Source organism: Heloderma suspectum, chromosome 1 (genome assembly GCF_057233095.1).
Source record: "Heloderma suspectum isolate Gila_16-S chromosome 1, 16-S_ref, whole genome shotgun sequence".
Classification (NCBI taxonomy): Eukaryota; Metazoa; Chordata; class Lepidosauria; order Squamata; family Helodermatidae; genus Heloderma; species Heloderma suspectum.
The window spans coordinates 44091737-44109645 of record NC_139458.1 but is presented as its reverse complement, the minus strand read 5'-3'; the positions used below and the strand labels follow the sequence as shown (position 1 = coordinate 44109645).

At 42.6% G+C, this 17909-nt stretch overlaps 1 protein-coding gene across 8 annotated transcripts in view; it reads right to left on the bottom strand.

Annotated features, from left to right (window-relative positions):
• Positions 1-232: 232 nt before the first annotated feature.
• Positions 233-17909, bottom strand: part of CEP128 (centrosomal protein 128) — a 270101-nt gene continuing 252424 nt past the window's right edge. For all 8 annotated transcript variants that reach the window (XM_084841323.1, XM_084841327.1, XM_084841325.1 and 5 more), the window contains one exon: positions 233-2094. In XM_084841323.1, coding sequence (XP_084697449.1) covers positions 1988-2094 — 107 coding nt within the window. In that variant the 3' untranslated portion in view covers positions 233-1987. The remainder of the gene's footprint in view (positions 2095-17909) is intronic.

Here is a 17909-nt window from a genome sequence, read left to right as displayed (position 1 = left end):
ACTACTTTTATTGGGTGAGATGCAGATTTTAGGTGTGTGCAACAAGGCTGACAGAAGAGGACTTCCCTGTCCCCTCCTCCCCATGGCAGCCACTTCAAATGCTACACAGTGGGTCAGGGACTGAATGGGGTGGGTTGTTGTGGGGGTGAGGGTGGGGTGGGAGTGAGGGAGAAGGGAAGATCCCAGAAAACTGGGTAGTGCTTTATATCCAATTGGACCAGACAAAATGGAGAACCTTTTGGCATGGCATCTTCATTGGCAAGGTATACATTGAGAAGACCAAGTTATTCTATTGAAATAGGACAGGCAAGCCGTTTAGGAGAAATAAGCCCTTCCAAAAGAGGCTTCCATAACATCAAGTCATAGGACTTGTACAAACAGCTAGTGCACAGCAACATTCTCTCTTTTTGCCTCCTTCTGCACAGATCAACTGTGCTAGAGATAAAGCTGAATGTCCGATCCTTCTTCCATGGTTCCAATTATATAGCAGTTCATGCATCATCATCATGCAGCAGGGTAAACCAGTGTAAAAGTAAATCTTCTTTGGCGTACAGCAACCTGGAAATTACTACTCATTAATGTTGACATCGTTATTGGCATTGCTGGTAATGTAACCAAAGTCTCTGAAGAGCAGGCTGTTATCTAAAGAAAAAGCTGACACCACCAACCCATTGTAATGCAGTTCATATCACTAGAACAATCTTTAGTTTGACTACTGTATTGGCTCTCAAGGCACTTTTACGATGGCTTGGCTTGGAACATTAAAACTAAGGGCAGTTCAGAGATCAGAACCAAGATATGTGCAATAAACCAACAATAATTAAGGCAGGTGAAGGTGAAGGGGGGGCTACTTCAGGGGTTTATTAGAAACATCAAGAAAGAAAATAGCTGAATTCATCAACAGAGATCACAATATATGGCTAAAATACTGTACATTGTCATTAATACTTCAAAGCTAAGGTGACATTTCAATGAACTTAATAAAGCAATAGTGGAAATGCTGTGATTATTAGAAATTGCTTCTTTTTTTAAGGTTGGGTGCTCATATAAACCAACCTGTCCTGCCAAAGGTTTTCAACCTGCTTATTAAGTTTCAGGCATCTCTAGGAGATTTTGTAGTACAAAATTAGATATTGTGACTCTGGTTCTCCTTTACCAAGGAGGAACGAAAATATTTCATTTCATTATCAGGATGCTTTAGGTTTTAGGAACAAAATTATTCTAACGCGTCATCACAGAAGTGGTTCATAACAAGCAGTTAACTGAATTTCCTTCAGTTTGAGAGAAATTTGGATTAGGGCGTGTGGATTCGGCTGAGTTTGGATCAACAAACAGAGTAGTCCCAAACAGAGTGAAGTATGGAATGTAATCTTAACTTCCCCCATGTTGGAGGAAATTCAGATATTGTTTCAGATATAAACCATTTCTATTATTAAACACAATAATGTAATCATTGTGTAATGTGTCAGAGGCACCTTTTGTTGTAAAATGCTATTATGTATGCACATCTCTATACTATGTTATAAAACATCTTATTTACACGCAGATAAAGCAGTTTCTATTAACAGTTCCTGATTATTAAGAAGTGTGTTTATATTTTACCTATATTCTTGTTCAACTAAAATTTCACCACATCTTTGAAGTTAAAACATAAGAAGGTAGGTAGACAGACAGACAGATATCTCAATAAAAAATTCACAAGTGGCATGTGTGGCTGGTTGAGAATTGATAGAAGCAAAGCAAAGGGGACAGTGCTTCATGCCACAAGATGCTTTGGCATTTTATATTATATGGTGCATCTTCCGGTTTAACTCGCCTCACTTTAGATACACAACTGAGATGCTGTTTTCAGTCAATATTTGGCATCCAAGGAACCAGGGGATCTTCACAGCTTTTGTAAATACAGCTGTACTTGACTGCAGCCAGTGCCAAAAAAATGGTGCAGAGCTGAATTTCCTACAGTGAAATTGCACATTCCTTCATTGCTTTAATACTTCTCTTTTTCTGTTCGTAGCTTCATCCCATTGACAGCCATGTTGATGGCACCTTTTTTAGTTGCATTTAAATCCAAAGGAGAAGTACTTTTGGTAAATGCTGCAAAAGAGAGGAGAAAAAAGGCAATCACTTGTTTGTGGAAAAATAAAAATTGGACAAAACCAGAAAAATATGGCCCTTTCTAAACAGAGAGGACTTGGCCACAGCCATCCAATGCTGTTTGGATTACTGCAATGCATTATACACGGGGTTGCATTAGAAGGCTTCTCAGAAACTTCAGTTGGTGCAAAATACAGTGGCTAGATCACTTACTGGGACCAGCTGAGTGGAACATATCTCACCAGTCTTAAAACAACTGCACTGGATCCTGGTATGTTTCAAGCATAATGCTCTGCTGCTTTTAACCTTTAAGGGCACAATCCTATGCATGTTTAGACAGAGAAAAGGCCTACAAGTTCCAGCATTCCCCAGCCTGGGGAAGGCTGGGACTTGTAGGCCTTTTCTCTGTCTAAACATGCATAGGATTGTGCCCTAAAGCCTTAAACAGCTTAGGATCCAGGTACCTGAAGGATGGCTGTATCTCAAATCAACCTGCCCAGAAAGATCACCCAGAAGGGTCCTTCTCCAAAGAACCCTGCCATCAACTATGGAAAATTCTGCCAAAGGAAGCTCACCTGATACTTAGACCCGTTTTGCACGTCATGATGATGCTGGATTGTTTAAACCACGGGTTATTTGTGACCATGTGGATGTGAGTGAGCATGCTGCCTCTCGGTTGTTGCCACTTCCACTTCATTTCTGCTTTGATAAACAGCTCAGGAGCAACTCCTGCCCTGCGGGTTGTTGCAGGAGAAGCAACTCAATAGTTTTAACCCAACAACAAATCATGGGAGGCAGAATGCTGGCTCGTACAGTCAAAATTAACCCATGGTTTAAACAATCTACCATTAACTTGATATGTGAACTGGGTCTTTTTGGTGTTGTGAAGACCCTATCCACCAGACTTTTTTTAGATGATTGTGTTTTTAAATTCCTGTTTTTAAACATGGTTTGGTACTACCACTGTGCTCTGCCGTGTTTTTTTTCTGTTACTGCTTTTGTGGTATTGCTTTTATTGTTGTTTCATTGTTTTAAAATGATTAACTATTCTGAGAGCTTTTGGGTGGAAAAGCAGGATATGAAATAAATAAATGAACAAATAGTTGAATAGGTACCCACCTAGACAATTATCTTTTAAAGATAATGGTCTGGATCCTGAATTGCTGTTCCAAGGAGGTCTCCTTCCATGCATGGAAAGGACTCTGATTCAGGAGAGGCCTGCACTGGCGGAAGGGGGAGGGGAGCTGATGTTTGCCAATTCCCCCTTCAGCCCCCTGTGCCACCTCTGACGGTGTTTTGGAGGGTCCCCCAACTCTTTGGAGCATTTGAGAGGGGGGCTACAGGGAGAATTGGCGAAAATTGCCTCTCTGCCTTCTACCTGGAGGAGTATCCCATGAGTAGAGTTCTGCTCACAAGCACTTAGGATCCAAGGAATTATATTGACCTGGGGTACAATCCCATCCCCACAAAATCAAACACAAAACTCAAAACTTAAACTTGGTTTTAATTTGGCAGAACTAAAGTCCTGGCTTAAGTAAAGGATTAAATATAGGCACCTTAAGCAGATCTGTGCATCTACTTCAGTCTGTGCTAGTGAAGTCACCATGGCCAGAAAGAATTTTTTCTTTCTTTCAAAAGGGCAGCCCTTTTGTGGTGGTGCCCAAGACAGTTTTTCAAATGGCCAAATGTGCTCATAGCCCCCAAAAGTTGCCTGCTCTTGTTTTATAGAAAGGCAGTAGTTCAGTAGAGCTCCTTGTATATTCGAATTGGTGAGCCATGTTACAGTTCTCATACAATGAGTTACCCTTGGATGTGGCTTGAACCTAGGAATATCAGAGAAATCTGCAATGGATTCAAATGAGTTCAGATTTCTATTAATCTGACCTACGGATTCCTCAGCAGACCAGCTTTTTCCAACTCGTGCAGTGTTGTGGATTTAACAAAATCCATACATCTCCACTTGAACCTTATAAAAGGATGAAGGCTCTGCAATTTCAGGAGAAGCTGGGAAGAGTCACTGGCTGGTTGTGGTGACTTTCACTAGTTTTAACTATAACATCAACCTTTCCAAAGGATTCATGTTGCAAAGTCTGTGGCACTGGCCTGCCCACAGCTTTGCAAGCCCATCCACACTTTGTGGATACTATTGTGGGACATGATGCTTATTGATGGTTTTCACCTAGCTTCCACAGATTCACTGAATTTTTTTTGAAGAGATCCTGCAGCATACCAGACAAAAGGGCAAGTAGTTTTCCTCCTCCTGCACTCTGATCAAGTAAGAACAGCTGCAGTGTGGGGGTCTTTATATCCTGATGGAATTTAGGTAGGCCAGCATGTAAGGAGGCTTAATTTTGTTTTTCTTAATGAGGTGTAAATTGCTAGAGATTGAAGGATAATTACCCCTGAAGAGCTGGAATCCCACTTCAGCTGTGGCTGGGTATGGAAAATCTCCTTGATACAAAGAAGACCCTACCCTACCCTATTATAGAAATGCAATCTGACCTACTGCAGAATGGGAGAAAGAGGGCCAATTTATCATGTTTGCCACTTGTCTACTAGGTATCTTCCAGAAAATTCCAGCAATGTTTTCAAGTAAGTTGCTTCTCTCTGAATATGTAATGGACACGACCCAGGGAACCAATCCTAGGTGCCCAGTGCCCTTTTTCAAAACGCCAGATGTGTCCATGGGCCCAATAAGTTTGGAAACCCCTTCTCTAGTTCTTAGGATGCTCCTTTCCCAAGAGCCCATTCAAAACCCTTTTTGGGAAAGTGGAAAGAAATGCTAATTCCAAAAACACCGGTAGAACTTCCACTACTTCTCACAATGTCATTTGCTGTCATGATGAAAGAAATGTTATTTGGGAACCCTTGCTGCAGTTCAATAGGGCCTAGCACAAGGAGTTGGCTGTCTCAAAATAACATGTAGAATCCCTAATAAATATGAGAGGAATAAAATACCGATTGACAGAGCTCACAGACATGGTCATGCTGAAAGTTATGCCTATCTCTGTCATGCCCTGACTGGAGGAGTCCTCCTCAGAGGAGGAGCTAGAGGCCCCATAAGCCCAGGATACCCCAGACCAGGGACTGCTACCAGACCCACAGGAGCCTTAACCCTTGGGGGAAGTGGCTGCCAGGCCATCCTTGTCAGGAGAGAGGGACTCTGCCTCTGAGGCAGCGGCTGAGCCACCCCCTGATCCCCAGGAGGTAATCGCCTCAAGCAACAGGCCAGCAGGGCTCCTGTGCAAAGGAGTGCTTGCCTCCAAGATATAGTCTCCTCAAGACAAAGGGATTCCTCAGGAGTAGGCTCTGGAAAGGGAGCTCTGATTGCAACAGCTGAGCACTGGGTGGGGTCTGGCTGGCTTGGGGCTTAAAAGCCTTCACTGGAAAACTAGCTAGCATTAGAACAACTTGGTCCTTCCAGTCTCTGCCGTGTGCCTTACCTCCTGAATTGTGCCCTGTGTTTGATGCTCTGTTTCCTGACCTTTTGGATTGCTCAATGACCCTGCTTCTGGACTGCATAATGTACCTGACTGATTTACTGTGTTTGACCTCTTGCTTGTTATCTTGCCTACTGTTGCTGCTGCCTGATCCTTGTTGCCTGCCTGACTGCCGGTGTTCTGACCTCTGCCTGGATTTTGACCACTCCTACCTTAGCTTATAACTCCTTGGACTGAACCCTGTGTGCCTGACCAGTTGCTTGCCAACTTGACTACTCTATTGCCTTGTTCGCTGTATGGGCTTGCAAACAGCAGAGACTTGCTCTAGAGAAGGACAATCTCCCATAATGGGAGATTGCTTCTTCCATCTTATTTTTATTGTTTAGACTGGCCTGTAAAATACTGAAAGCATATCACCCACGTGTATAATGAAACAGTCAGCTGTATCTCTGCTTGAATTTTACATGTAGATAAGCCATGGCAATCTGCAAAGTCTTAGCAGCCTGGTAAGAATATTGAAAAGGATGTCCAGTAAAGAGATTATTCAAAACCTCTTCAAGTACAAGCTCGTCTTACTGAAAATAATGACATCTGTAAAGGGACAGTGGTAAAGTCAAAAGGAAAAATAAAGAATTGGGAAAAATGATTGCTTTGGGTACATGTAAAATCAATGGTGCATCCAGCATTTCAACAGTCTGGGAACACTTGCTTTACAGAGAGAAAAGTTAAAGTTTTCTTTCCCGCCCCACAGTGAAAAAGTAAGAGCAATGCCATGGTGAATTAAACCAATTGTCTATCTGGCTCAGTATTCAAATGGTATCTATCCCCTCTGTGTCTCCTAGTCAGAAATTTACTACTTCCAAAAAGAGAGGTTGTACTTCTGGCTCTTTATCATGGCTGAAAGCATCCATTAAGCTACCTTATTTATCTAATTCTTTCTAAAAGCTGCATAAATTAACAGATTTAAAATTGAGAGATTTACTGTGGCAAAAGACTTCAAGGATCCCCTTCATCGGATGTATGAAGTGTTAACCAGTTTGACCCTGGCTTCCAATCCTGCTTTGCAGGGCAAGCACAAACTGTATTCTTGCTGGTAGTTAGCTGTTCTAGAACAGTGGGTGGTCTGTAAGTGAAGGCAGTCCACCATCATCAGAGCTCTACGAACTGCTACTGCTGGGTATTTCACACCTGGAAATGAATTTTGAATAAGGACCTAGGAAGCTGCCTTATACTGAATCAGGCCATGGGTCCATCTAACCCAGTACTGTCGACACTGACTGGCAGTAGCTCTCTGGGGTTTCAGTTAGGAGTTTTCCCAGCCCTACCTAGAGACGCCGGGGACTGAACCTGGGACCTTCGGCATGCCAAGCATGGGTTCTACCACTGAGTCACAGCCCTCCCCACAGTAGATTGTGGTGGTATTTGATACCTGTGTTGTTGTGTTGTGGTGTTTGGTATTATGAAGCTGTTTATTTAATGGTTTCCATAAGGAGATATATGGATAGTGGTGTACTGTTCCTGCACTTTATAAATGAATGAGGATGACAAGTGATTGGCTGTAGTTTTTACACACATACCACAACCACATGGGATAGCCTCGCAGGAAAGCTGCTTTCAAGCAGCTCCGTTTGTGTGTGAAGGGGGTCACTCTCTCAACACTACTTATGATTTTATAAAGTTCATAATATAAATTATCAGATGAGTTGTAGACAGGTACCATGGAATCTTATGTTCTACTGATCCCCCTCCCCTCCTCTTCATTCTCTCTCTTTTTTCTGTTCTCTCAAAGAAAATAATTTGGGAGTTATCTATTATCAGAGTGGAAAGTTGTGGCTCAAAAGCATTGTGAGCAAAGGCTGCTAAACATTAAACGTTACCATTACCAGCAGATAGCAAGTAGAATTATGAATAGTAATGGCCAGATGGAATAAAAAATCCTGTTTACCTTTTCAGTAATACAAGAACCAGAAGGTACAGAAGAAGATAAAAATGAAAAAAGCAATATACTTAAACATATTAAAAGGAAATCCTTTTAATGCAGTGCAATATTAACCTTTGGAATCTATTGCCTTGGCTGATGGGTAGACTGGAAAATCACAAAGCAGGGTTTAAGGAAAGGATTGGGTACCTGTGTTTAAACATTAATTTTGATGTTACAACATCAAACATGAATTCTGAGATCTATCAAACAATACTTCAGGTACAGGCAATCCCGAATAATGGTCCTTAAGTTTTCACCTTGGGTCAGCTTTTCAAACAAGTGATTTTCAAGTAAATTAGTGGTTATTGTCACAACTTTTCAAGAAGGAAAAACTTTCCTGCTCACATTTAACAATAGCTCACCACGCTGATGGTGGCCATCACTGCAGTATCTCCATTCCCCTGATCCAAGTACCTAGAGGCTGCTACTAAGAATGTAGAGACATCGTACAACAGCTAGCTGTGCAGGAAGCCATTATAAATGTTCTAACTGTAGAATGGAGAACATGGCACAGACCTTCCTATGATAATCATAACTTATTCCAGCTGTCAGCTTTATGGCTAGCCTGAGTGAAATAAACTAGCTTGGCCAAGCAGCTTAATGATCGCCCAAGATACTTTACCTCAATCTGATTGGCCAAGCTGGCTGTGTATCCTTCTTTAGGAAGCTGCCTTATACTAAGTCAGAACACTGGTCCATCTAGCTCAGTATTGTCTACATCGGGGTAGGCATCCTGGTGCCCACCAGATGTTTTGGATTACAATGCCCATAATCCTTTACCAACCATGGTGATACATACACTCAAAGGCTTCTTGAAGAAAATGGAAGTGTTGCCCAACCAAGAACAAAAAAGTACACTAATGTATGCTAACAAAAATGTACATTAACAAAAAGGTACACTAAAAAATGCGAGCAGAAATAATGAATGCAAAATGGAATTTTGAGGATGTGAGAAAGAATTCTGAAGACTATATTACTGATAACATTAATACCAAAAAACACACATGACTACCTCTTTAAATACATCAGAAGGAGGAAAGTGACTATGGAGGTTGTTGGACTGTTAGATGACAATGTAGTTAAAGAAGTACTAGAGGAAGATAAGGAGACTTCAGAGAAGCTGAATCAATAATACTTTGGCTAATACTAATAGCTAATACTTTGGATGACAGAAACAAAATTCAAAGTGATCTTGATAGACTGGAGCACTGGGCAGAAAACAACAGAATGACATTTAATAGGGATAAATGCCAAGTTCTGCACCTAGGAAAAAGAAACCAAATGCACAGTTACAAGATGGGGGATACGTGGCTCAACAACACTACAAGAGAGAAGGATATTGGAATTGTTGTTGATCACAAGCTGAATATGAGCCAACAATGTGACGTGGCTGCAAAAAAGGCAAATGCCATTTTGGGCTGCATTAATAGAAGCATAGCTTCCAAATCCTATGAAGTACTAGTTCCCCTCTACTCAGCACTAGTTAGGCCTCAGCTAGAGTACTGTGTCCAGTTCTGGGCACCACATTTTAAGAAAAAGGCAGACAAACTGGAGAGGGTTCAGAGGAGGGCAACAAAAATGATCAGGGGACTGGAAACAAAGCCCTATGAAGAGAGACTGAAAGAACTGGGCATGTTTAGCCTTGAGAAGAGAAGACTGAGGGGAGAGATGATAGCGCTCTTCAAGTACTTGAAAGGTTGTCACAGAGAAGAAGGCCAGAATCTCTTCTTGATCATCCCAGAGTGCAGGACATGGAATAATGGGCTCAAGTTACAGGAAGCCAGATTCCGGCTGAACATCAGGAAAAACTTCCTGACTGTGAGAGTAATACCACAATGGAACCAATTACCTAGGGAGGTGGTGGGCTCTCCCAAACTGGAGGCATTCAAGATGAGGCTGGACAGGGATGCTCTGACTTGGATTCCTGCATTGAGCGGGGGTTGGACTTGATGGTCTTGTAGGCCCCTTCCAGCCCTACTATTCTAATGATTCTATGAATTCTTTGTGTCTATCTTCACTACAGAAGTTGTAGGACAGATAACAGTGCCTGAACTGACATTTTCAAGAAGGGTGTCTGAGGAATTGAGACAAATAGTGATTATAAGAGATGAAGTTCTCAACTTAGTGACAAATTGAAAACAAACACATCGGTGGATCCAGATAGTATCCATCTGAGAGTTCTTAAAGAACTCAAATGTGAATTGCTGATATCCTAACAAATATATGTAACATGCTTCTAAGATCGGCATCTGTACCAGAGGACTGGAAAATTGTCAATGTGATGCCTGTTTTTAAAAGGGGATGGGAGGAGAGAAGAAAACCAGGAAATTACAGGTCTGTTAGCCTACCGCCTGTCCCAGGTAAACTGGTGGAAAGCATTATTAAAGATACAATGATCAAGCATATAGGAGGGCAAGTCTTGATATGAAGAATCAACATGGATTCTATAGGGTGAGGCTAGTAAGGTATATCATAGAAGTGTTATAAAATTATGCATGGTGTGGGAAAAGTGGTCAGAGACATGTTTTTCTCCCTCATAATACTAGAACTGAAGGTCATCCAGTGAATCTGTAGTGAGAGATTCAGGACAGACAAAAGGAAGTACTTCTTCACACAGTGCATAGTTAAACTATGGAATTTACTACTACACGGTGGTAGTGATGGCTGCCAACTTGATAAAAAATTAGACAAGTTTCTGATGGAAAGGACTATCAGTAGATAGCATCAGTCAGTGTACCTTCAACTGCCAGTTGCTGGGGAACGCAAGCAGGAGCGAGGGTGCAACTGAGCTCATGTCCACCCTGTGAGTTTTCCATAGCCTCTGGTTGGCCACTGTGAGAACAGACTGCTGGAGTCAGCAGGCTTTCGGTCTGATCCAACAGGGGTCTTCTTATGGTCTTATGGCGACAGTATCATGTAACATGAAAAAAATGCAGCAGCCTGTATACAACATACACTGATAAACAGAGGGAACCACTATTCCATTTCAGAGATGGGTGGCAATTGCAAACTTCAGGAAGGCACATTTCTCACACATTAATCAGTCCATCTAGATGATGGGGACTGGTCAATGGGAGCTGGTACAGTTGGGTGGCTAAGAGTGGGAACCTGCAAGTCCCCAGTTCAAGTATTGCTTTTAGCTATGACCTCACTAACTGGATTTAGAAAGTGATTTCAGTCATCCTCAATTTCCCATCTGTAATATGGACATAATACAGATAAAGTCAGGGCCAGAAATATTGGAACAAGGATAACTGTTTTGGCAGTTGGCCTCTGCACACCACCACAGATGGGAGTGAAGTCAGGACTTGCAGCTGTAATTCAAGGGGTTTGACAAAAGTGGGGCACTAACCATTCAGGAAGTACAGCCAGTGGCATACACACACACACATCGTTGGTGGCTCATAAGTAATGGAACAAACCAACATCATTTCAAACTTAAGGATCGCCTTTAATACCTGGATGAAAATCCTTTGCAGTCAATGACTGCCTGAAGTCTGGAACCCATGGACCCAAATGCTGAGTTTCCTCCCTCAAGATGCTTTGCCAGGCCTTTACTGCAGTTGCTGCTTGTTTGTATGTCTTTCTGCCTTCAGTCTTGTCTTCAGTAAGTGAAAAACATGCTCTATTGGGTTGAGATCAGGTGACTGACTTGGCCATTGAAGAACATCCCACATCTTTGCCTTCAGAAACTCTTGGGTAGCTTTTGCTGTATATTTTGAGTCATTATCCATCTGCAATATGAAGTGGTGTCCTATCAGTTTGGCAGCATTCGGCTGAATGTGAGCAGAAAGTACAGCCCTATACACTTCAGAATTCATCCTGCTGCTTTTATCAGCAGTCAGGTCATCAATAAACACCAGTGACCCGGTTCCATTGGCAGCCATACATGCCCATGCCATAACACTGCCTCCACCATGTTTGACAGATGATGTGGTATGCTTTGGATCATGAGCTGTTCCTTTCCTTCTCCATACTTTTCTCTTCCCATCATTCTGGTACAAGTTAATCTTGGTTTCATCAGTCCAAAGAATCTTATTCGAGAACTGGGAAGGCTTTTTTAGGTGTTTGCTGGCAAAGGCTAATCTGGCCTGTCTGTTCTTGAGCGTTACCAGTGGTTTGCACCTTGTGAAGCCTCTGTATTTACATTCATAAAGCCGTCTCTTGACTGTAGATGTTTACAATGACATGCCTGCCTCCTCAAGAGTGTTCTTGACCTGGCTAGATGTTGTGAAAGGATTCCTCTTCACCATGAGTAGAATTCTGCAGTCATCCACTTTAGTTGTCTTCCATGGCCTTCCAGGCCTTTTGCTGATGCTGAGCTTGCCAGTTAATTCCTTCTTTTTCAGGATGTTCCAAACTGTTGTGTTGGCCACTCCCACTGTTTTTGCTATCTCTCTGATGGGTTTATGTTGTTTCCTCAGCCTAATGATGGCCTCCTTCACTCACATCGATACCTCTTTGCACCTCATGTTGGGGGTTTCAGTGAACGGCTACCAAATGCAAATATAACACTCGGAACCACCTCCAGGCCTTTTATCTGCTTGATTGGTCATGGGGTACCCAGGAAACAGGCCACACCTGGCCATGCAGCTGCTTGTCAGCCATTCGTTCCATTACTTATGAGCTACCAATGATGTGTGTGTGTGTATGCCACTGACTTTACTTCCTGAATGGTTAGTGCCCCACTTTTGTCAAACCCCTTGAATTACAGCTGAAAGTCCTAACTTTGCTCCCATCTGGGTGTGTTTCCTTTCAACTTCAATGTGGTGGTGTGCAGAGGCCAACTGCCAAAACAGTTATCCTTGATCGAATATTTCTGGCCCTGACTGTATATGTTGTAATGATTACAGAGAAAACGTATGCAAAATGCTTTCAACACTCTAAGGGGTTATATGAATTAATATTAATGCTACTAATAAAATGTGCTGTACATAAGCACAGCCAAGGTTAAGGGAGGGCTGTAATCAGTAAATATGACACCGGGAAGTCTATCTGCTATTACCTTTCTTTGAAGAGGTTTCAGACTTTGAAGGTCCTGGATTAAGACTCCACATGGCACAACAAGCCTTAGAAATAAAATAGCTTCTGGGAAAAGATTTGCCAATACACTGAAAGGATAAAAACTGTACAAACAGGAAAGGGATACGTTTACAACACTAATGCAAAGCATCTGCAGTTGCTAATCATTTCGTAATCTAAAACTAGAGAAAAGTACAGTGGTCATTATAAAGAGTTTCTTGGGATTAATGTCTAGATAACAGCCAGTGGCTGATTAGTCTTTTAAAAAGACTGTTGAGTGGCAGCTGAAAACAAAGCTGGCTCTATGAAGTATATCTCTAATGAGTACCTTCTCTAAATTATGCTCTCAGATAAACCTCTTCCTTTCTACAAAACCGTTTAGTCAGACTAGTTCCCACAATAACGTTTTAAATAGATGGTTATGCAAATAAAAAGATACAGTACAGTAACTATAGAGATTAAAAGCCTGCATGCAAAGACAGACAAGAAGCAAACACAAAAACCAGGGGATCTAATTGGTTTCCATTTCACTGCCAATAGAAACTTCACATTGAACAGAACTATGAAAGTTAGAGAAGATTCTCCAGATTAAACATTTTTCTTTCTTTCCATTCTGCAATTTTAGAAAGGTTAATTCTTTAACCCAATGTTTTTATGAACAGATTGGGAGCCATAAACCAACATGAAAAGACATGCAGGGCAAAGACGATAAAGGTTCTGCTGTTTAATCTTCTGTCCTTGAGCAAGTCAGGAGATAAAACAACCATAAGTCACCAGGCTATGATTACATGTAGTGCCAAACCATGATTTGGCACCACAGGAACAAACCTGAAAAAATGTCTGGCTCATCCACCACTTCCTTCCCTCACCGACTGTGATCCATAGTTCTGAATTCTGGTTTACGAGCAAACTGGTTTGCCTCAATGGCCTTGCTTACATATAACACTAAACTGTGGTTTTGCATTACAGGGATGCGCTGCAGCAAGCCTTGGGCTTGTGTGCCTCCCACTGCTCCTCCAATGCATGGTTTAGCATTGCATGCAAATGCAGCCAATGTCTGAACAGCCAAACAATGGTTTGTACTTGCCTGCAAGCCAAGATCAGTATCCAGAGTTTTCCCCTGTAGCAAGTCTGTGAGGCATCCAGAAAGCTAAGGAAATGTTGGACATTCAGTGAAAGATGTCAAAACAACTTTCAGCATTAACAGTTCAAGTTGCTGTCAAGTTGCTGTTGTTTCTTGAAAGGAGGAAGGCGTTCCGTATGCGGGAGAGGGAGGGAGAGAGAGAGATGGCAATAGATTGCTTGGAAGACTTGTTGCCTTGAACATGACTGCAAGTTGAGTATGATCTTAAACCAAATAGAAAAGACAGACAGAGCATACACATCAAATAAGTGGCATTCAATTCAGAACAGTCTCAGCACAAGCTCTCCCACTGCCTGAGGCAGGAATGCCACCACTTCTGCGGAGCCCCTCACCCCCTTCCCCCCACCACTTCAATACAGGCAATCTCTTGGGACACCCCCTCCCACAATGCCTGGCTCTTAGGACCTCACCAGAGCCAGGCATCTAGGCCTGGCTGGCTCTCTGAAGATCTGTGTCGGCTGCTCTCTCTGGCTGATGCTGCTCTACAGAGAGCCGTCCACCATCTGGCTCACGCTGAGGATTTCCTCAGAGTGAAACAGGGTGGGTGGCTGCTCTGGACAGCCCTATCGGCCCCACTCTCCCGCTGCAGCAAATGCCACAGTGGAAGAGTGACTGGCGGGGCTTTCCAGAGCACCTGCTAGAGGTGGTGATGGTGTGCCCTCTTGGTGGGGGCAAGGGGGAAGTGGTGCAATTTGCCCTCCTCCTGCTCTTGCCACCTGAGGCAGGGGCTTCACCCCACATCATGAGAGGCTGGCCCTGCTCCAGAAACAAATTCTCAATGAGCCCCCCCACACACACACACAGAGTCTACGGCACTAGCCATGATCCAGTATTAGTGGTGCAACATAGGACAGTGCATACGGAGGACTGGGGAGCCTTGCTACAGGGAGGATAGCCTTTTTGCTTTTTTTTGTTTTTGTTTAGTGAAGAGAGGGCTGTGCACTCTGAAGCTGGAAAGGGTGAAAACACACTTTAAAAGGAAAAAGAAATCAAGATGAAATAGTAGAATACTGCTGCAGGTGGGAAGGGAGTGCTGCAGTCATTCAGCACGTTAAAATTCTTTTTAAGGGGCTGTATGAGTACTCCTACAGTTGAAGGGTGTGCCATAGAGATTCTTCAGCCTCTAAAGATATATTTTAAAAATTAAGAAAATTCTGGGTATACAGTGGAGGAAGAAGGAATTCAGTCACTGGTGATGTCATCGGCCCCTTGACATTCAAGGATTGACTGATTTCCACAGAGTGTTGTGTGATGACTAGAGGGTTCATAGAAACATAGGGTAGCATCCAGTGGTGGTTCAGCACTAGCACTAATGATATTGTACTAGTTTAAACCAACACTAGTTCAACATCATTAGCGGTGGCAAATCGCTGGTTTTCCCCTTGGTGCTAGAAAGCACTAATGATATTGTGCTGGTGTTGGTTTATGCTAGTGCCATGCCATTAGTGTTAGTGCTGTGCCACCATTGGATGCTACCCACAGGAAGCTGCCTTATACCAAGTCAGACCTTTGGTCCATCTCACTCACCACTGTCTACACTGGCTGGCATCAGCTCTCTGGGATTTCAGATTTTCCCAGCCCTACCTGGAGAGAGAACCCGGGACCTTCTAGATGTAAAGCATATGGTCTATGATTGAGTTCAGCTACCACTGAGTTATAGGTTCATTGCTGCTCCTGGACTAATGACTTTTTAAGAGATAGCTTTGGACAAAAAATCTGGGCAAACTCAGCAGGTTATTTCTGAGTCAACAAGAAGGTCTCTTATCCTTTGCTGAAAGGATTATTAAAAAGAGTTGCTACTAACTGTACCCCCTTTTATTATTTGGGGTGTGTGTAGCACCTTAATTAATCAACAGTGGTAAATTATATGCAAACACAGACTGCACAATTCAGTTTGTTCCATCATCTCTAAAGTAACATTTTCTCCCTCTTGATATGAAGACAATTATACTCCTGTGCAAGGAAACTGACACCTGGGTCCTTGCAACCACACAGTCCTTTATCTCTGCCTGAGTTGATAAGATCACTATTTAGTCTGAAATCCTTAAGCAAACGCTGCTCTGCAGCTTTTGTATAAGGTTATTCAGTGATATTTTCAAAATGAAGTTTCACCCACAGAATTTAATAAGTAGCTAATAGCTTCTCAGCTAATGGAAATTACTGTCTTCTTGTTCCTTTTTGTCTACCTGACCCTTTACATTGTAGACTGTATATAGAAAATATCCCAGTTTACGTAATTTCCTCATCTGGTGACAGGACAAGAAGATAATGTCATGATCACCCCGTCTTTTGCAATTACCTTCTAGTCAAAGGATCCATTCCCTTGGAAGTTATTTAGGGCTCCAGTAGATAAAAGAGACACTGCAGTCTGGTAACTCAGAAGTATAGGTGTAATTATCTTTGTTCACCCCCTCGTCTTGTCTACAGGCTCTATGGCCACCTTTACTTGTCATGAGTGAAAACCCTCTAATTCTTCTTAAATTAGCTTGGAATAAGACAAAGCATTTCTCCATAAAAAGAAGAGAGAGAATTTGACTCCAACTGGAACCTGTTGCACACCATATCAGGGGTGTGATGGTCCAGTGTCACCCCGAAGTCTCACCATTAGCCTCCAAATTCCCTAACCCACCTACCTTGCTGCTGCTGCTCCACCAGCAGCAGCAACATGGATATCTCTCTAGCTCCCTTTCCCAGCACCTGGTACTTGGCACTGCTGAGAAAATTATGTTTCCCAGTACTCCTGGCTCTAGGTCACTGATGTAGCAGCACCAAGTGCCTGGGGAAGGGTGGTGAGGGAAAGAGAGTAGCAAGGAAAGTGGACAGAAGGTGGCTTGTTGGAGATTCCTGGGTGAGTGGGAGTTAAGAGTTTACAGTCTCATTACTCATGGCTTTGGATGCCTGATAATGGCTCAAAGAGACCTGTAATATTAAATACTATTGCCTACACATGTGAAATGGAGACATAAAGGATTGAAATCAGAGCCACAACATTATTATCCTTTGATCTGCAATGGACAGAATAATCTTACTCTCCTAACTCCTTCCCTCTGCGTGGGCTTCTATCTTGAAGGTAAGAATCTGGAAGGATGTGCCCTGTCAGCCTTGTTCAGGTGACCTCTCAAGCCGGGATCAGTCCTAAGAATGATCCTTGCTCCTCATTGGTGGCTCCTCTTCCAGGGTGCCCAGGAGGCTTCCGACTTGAAAAGTACAGTTGTATCCTCCCTCAAGCTTCTCTTATCAAGGCTAAACATACCCAGTTCCTTCACAAGACTTCGTTTCTAGTCCCCTGAACATCTTCATTGCCCTTCTCTGCACTCATTCCAAGTTACCTGAATCATTTAAAGTGGAAGTGGACATAGTATTTGAAGTGAAGAGCAGAGTAAGAGTGGAACTATTACTTCCCATGATTTTGAAACTATACTTCCATTGGTGCAACCTAACATTGCATTTGCCTTTTTTGCAGCCATACCACACTGCTCCCTTATATCCAGCTTGTGACTGACTACAAATCCAAGATCCTTTTCACATGTACTATTGCCAAGCCAGGTATCCCCCATCTTACACGTCTGCATTTGAAGTTTTATTCTCAAATGAAGAGCTTTGCACTTGTCTCTGTTAAATCTCATTGTTATTTTCTGAACCCAGTTTTTGAATTTTGTTGTGCCATCTGCAAACATGATAAGCATTCCCCCCTCCACCTTTTCCTCAAAGTCATTAATAAAAATGTTGAAGAGTACAGAGCCAGGACCAAGCCCTGTGGCACCCCCCTTGATTCTTCCCTCCAGTTTGATGAGGAACCAGTGACACGCACTCTTTGAATACAGTTATACAGCCAGCTGCGGATCCAGCTAGTAGTAGTGCCATCCAACCCACATTTAACTAACTTGCTAATCAGAATATCATGGAGCACATTGTCAATTGCCTTGCTGAAGTCAAGATATATTATGTCTACAACATTTCCATGAACTACTAAGAAAATTATCCAATTGAAAAATGAAATCACATTAGTGTGGCAGGAATTGTTCTTGACAAATCTATGTTGGATTCCAATGATCAGTGCATTAGTCTAAAGATTTTTACAGATTGAATGCTTTATAATCTGCTCTAGAATCTTCCCAGTTATTGATGTCAGCTTGACTGGTCTATAATTCCCCAGATCTTCCTTTTGCCCTTTGTGAAGATAGGGACAATGTTTGCCCCCCTCAAGCCCTCTGGTACTTCACCCATT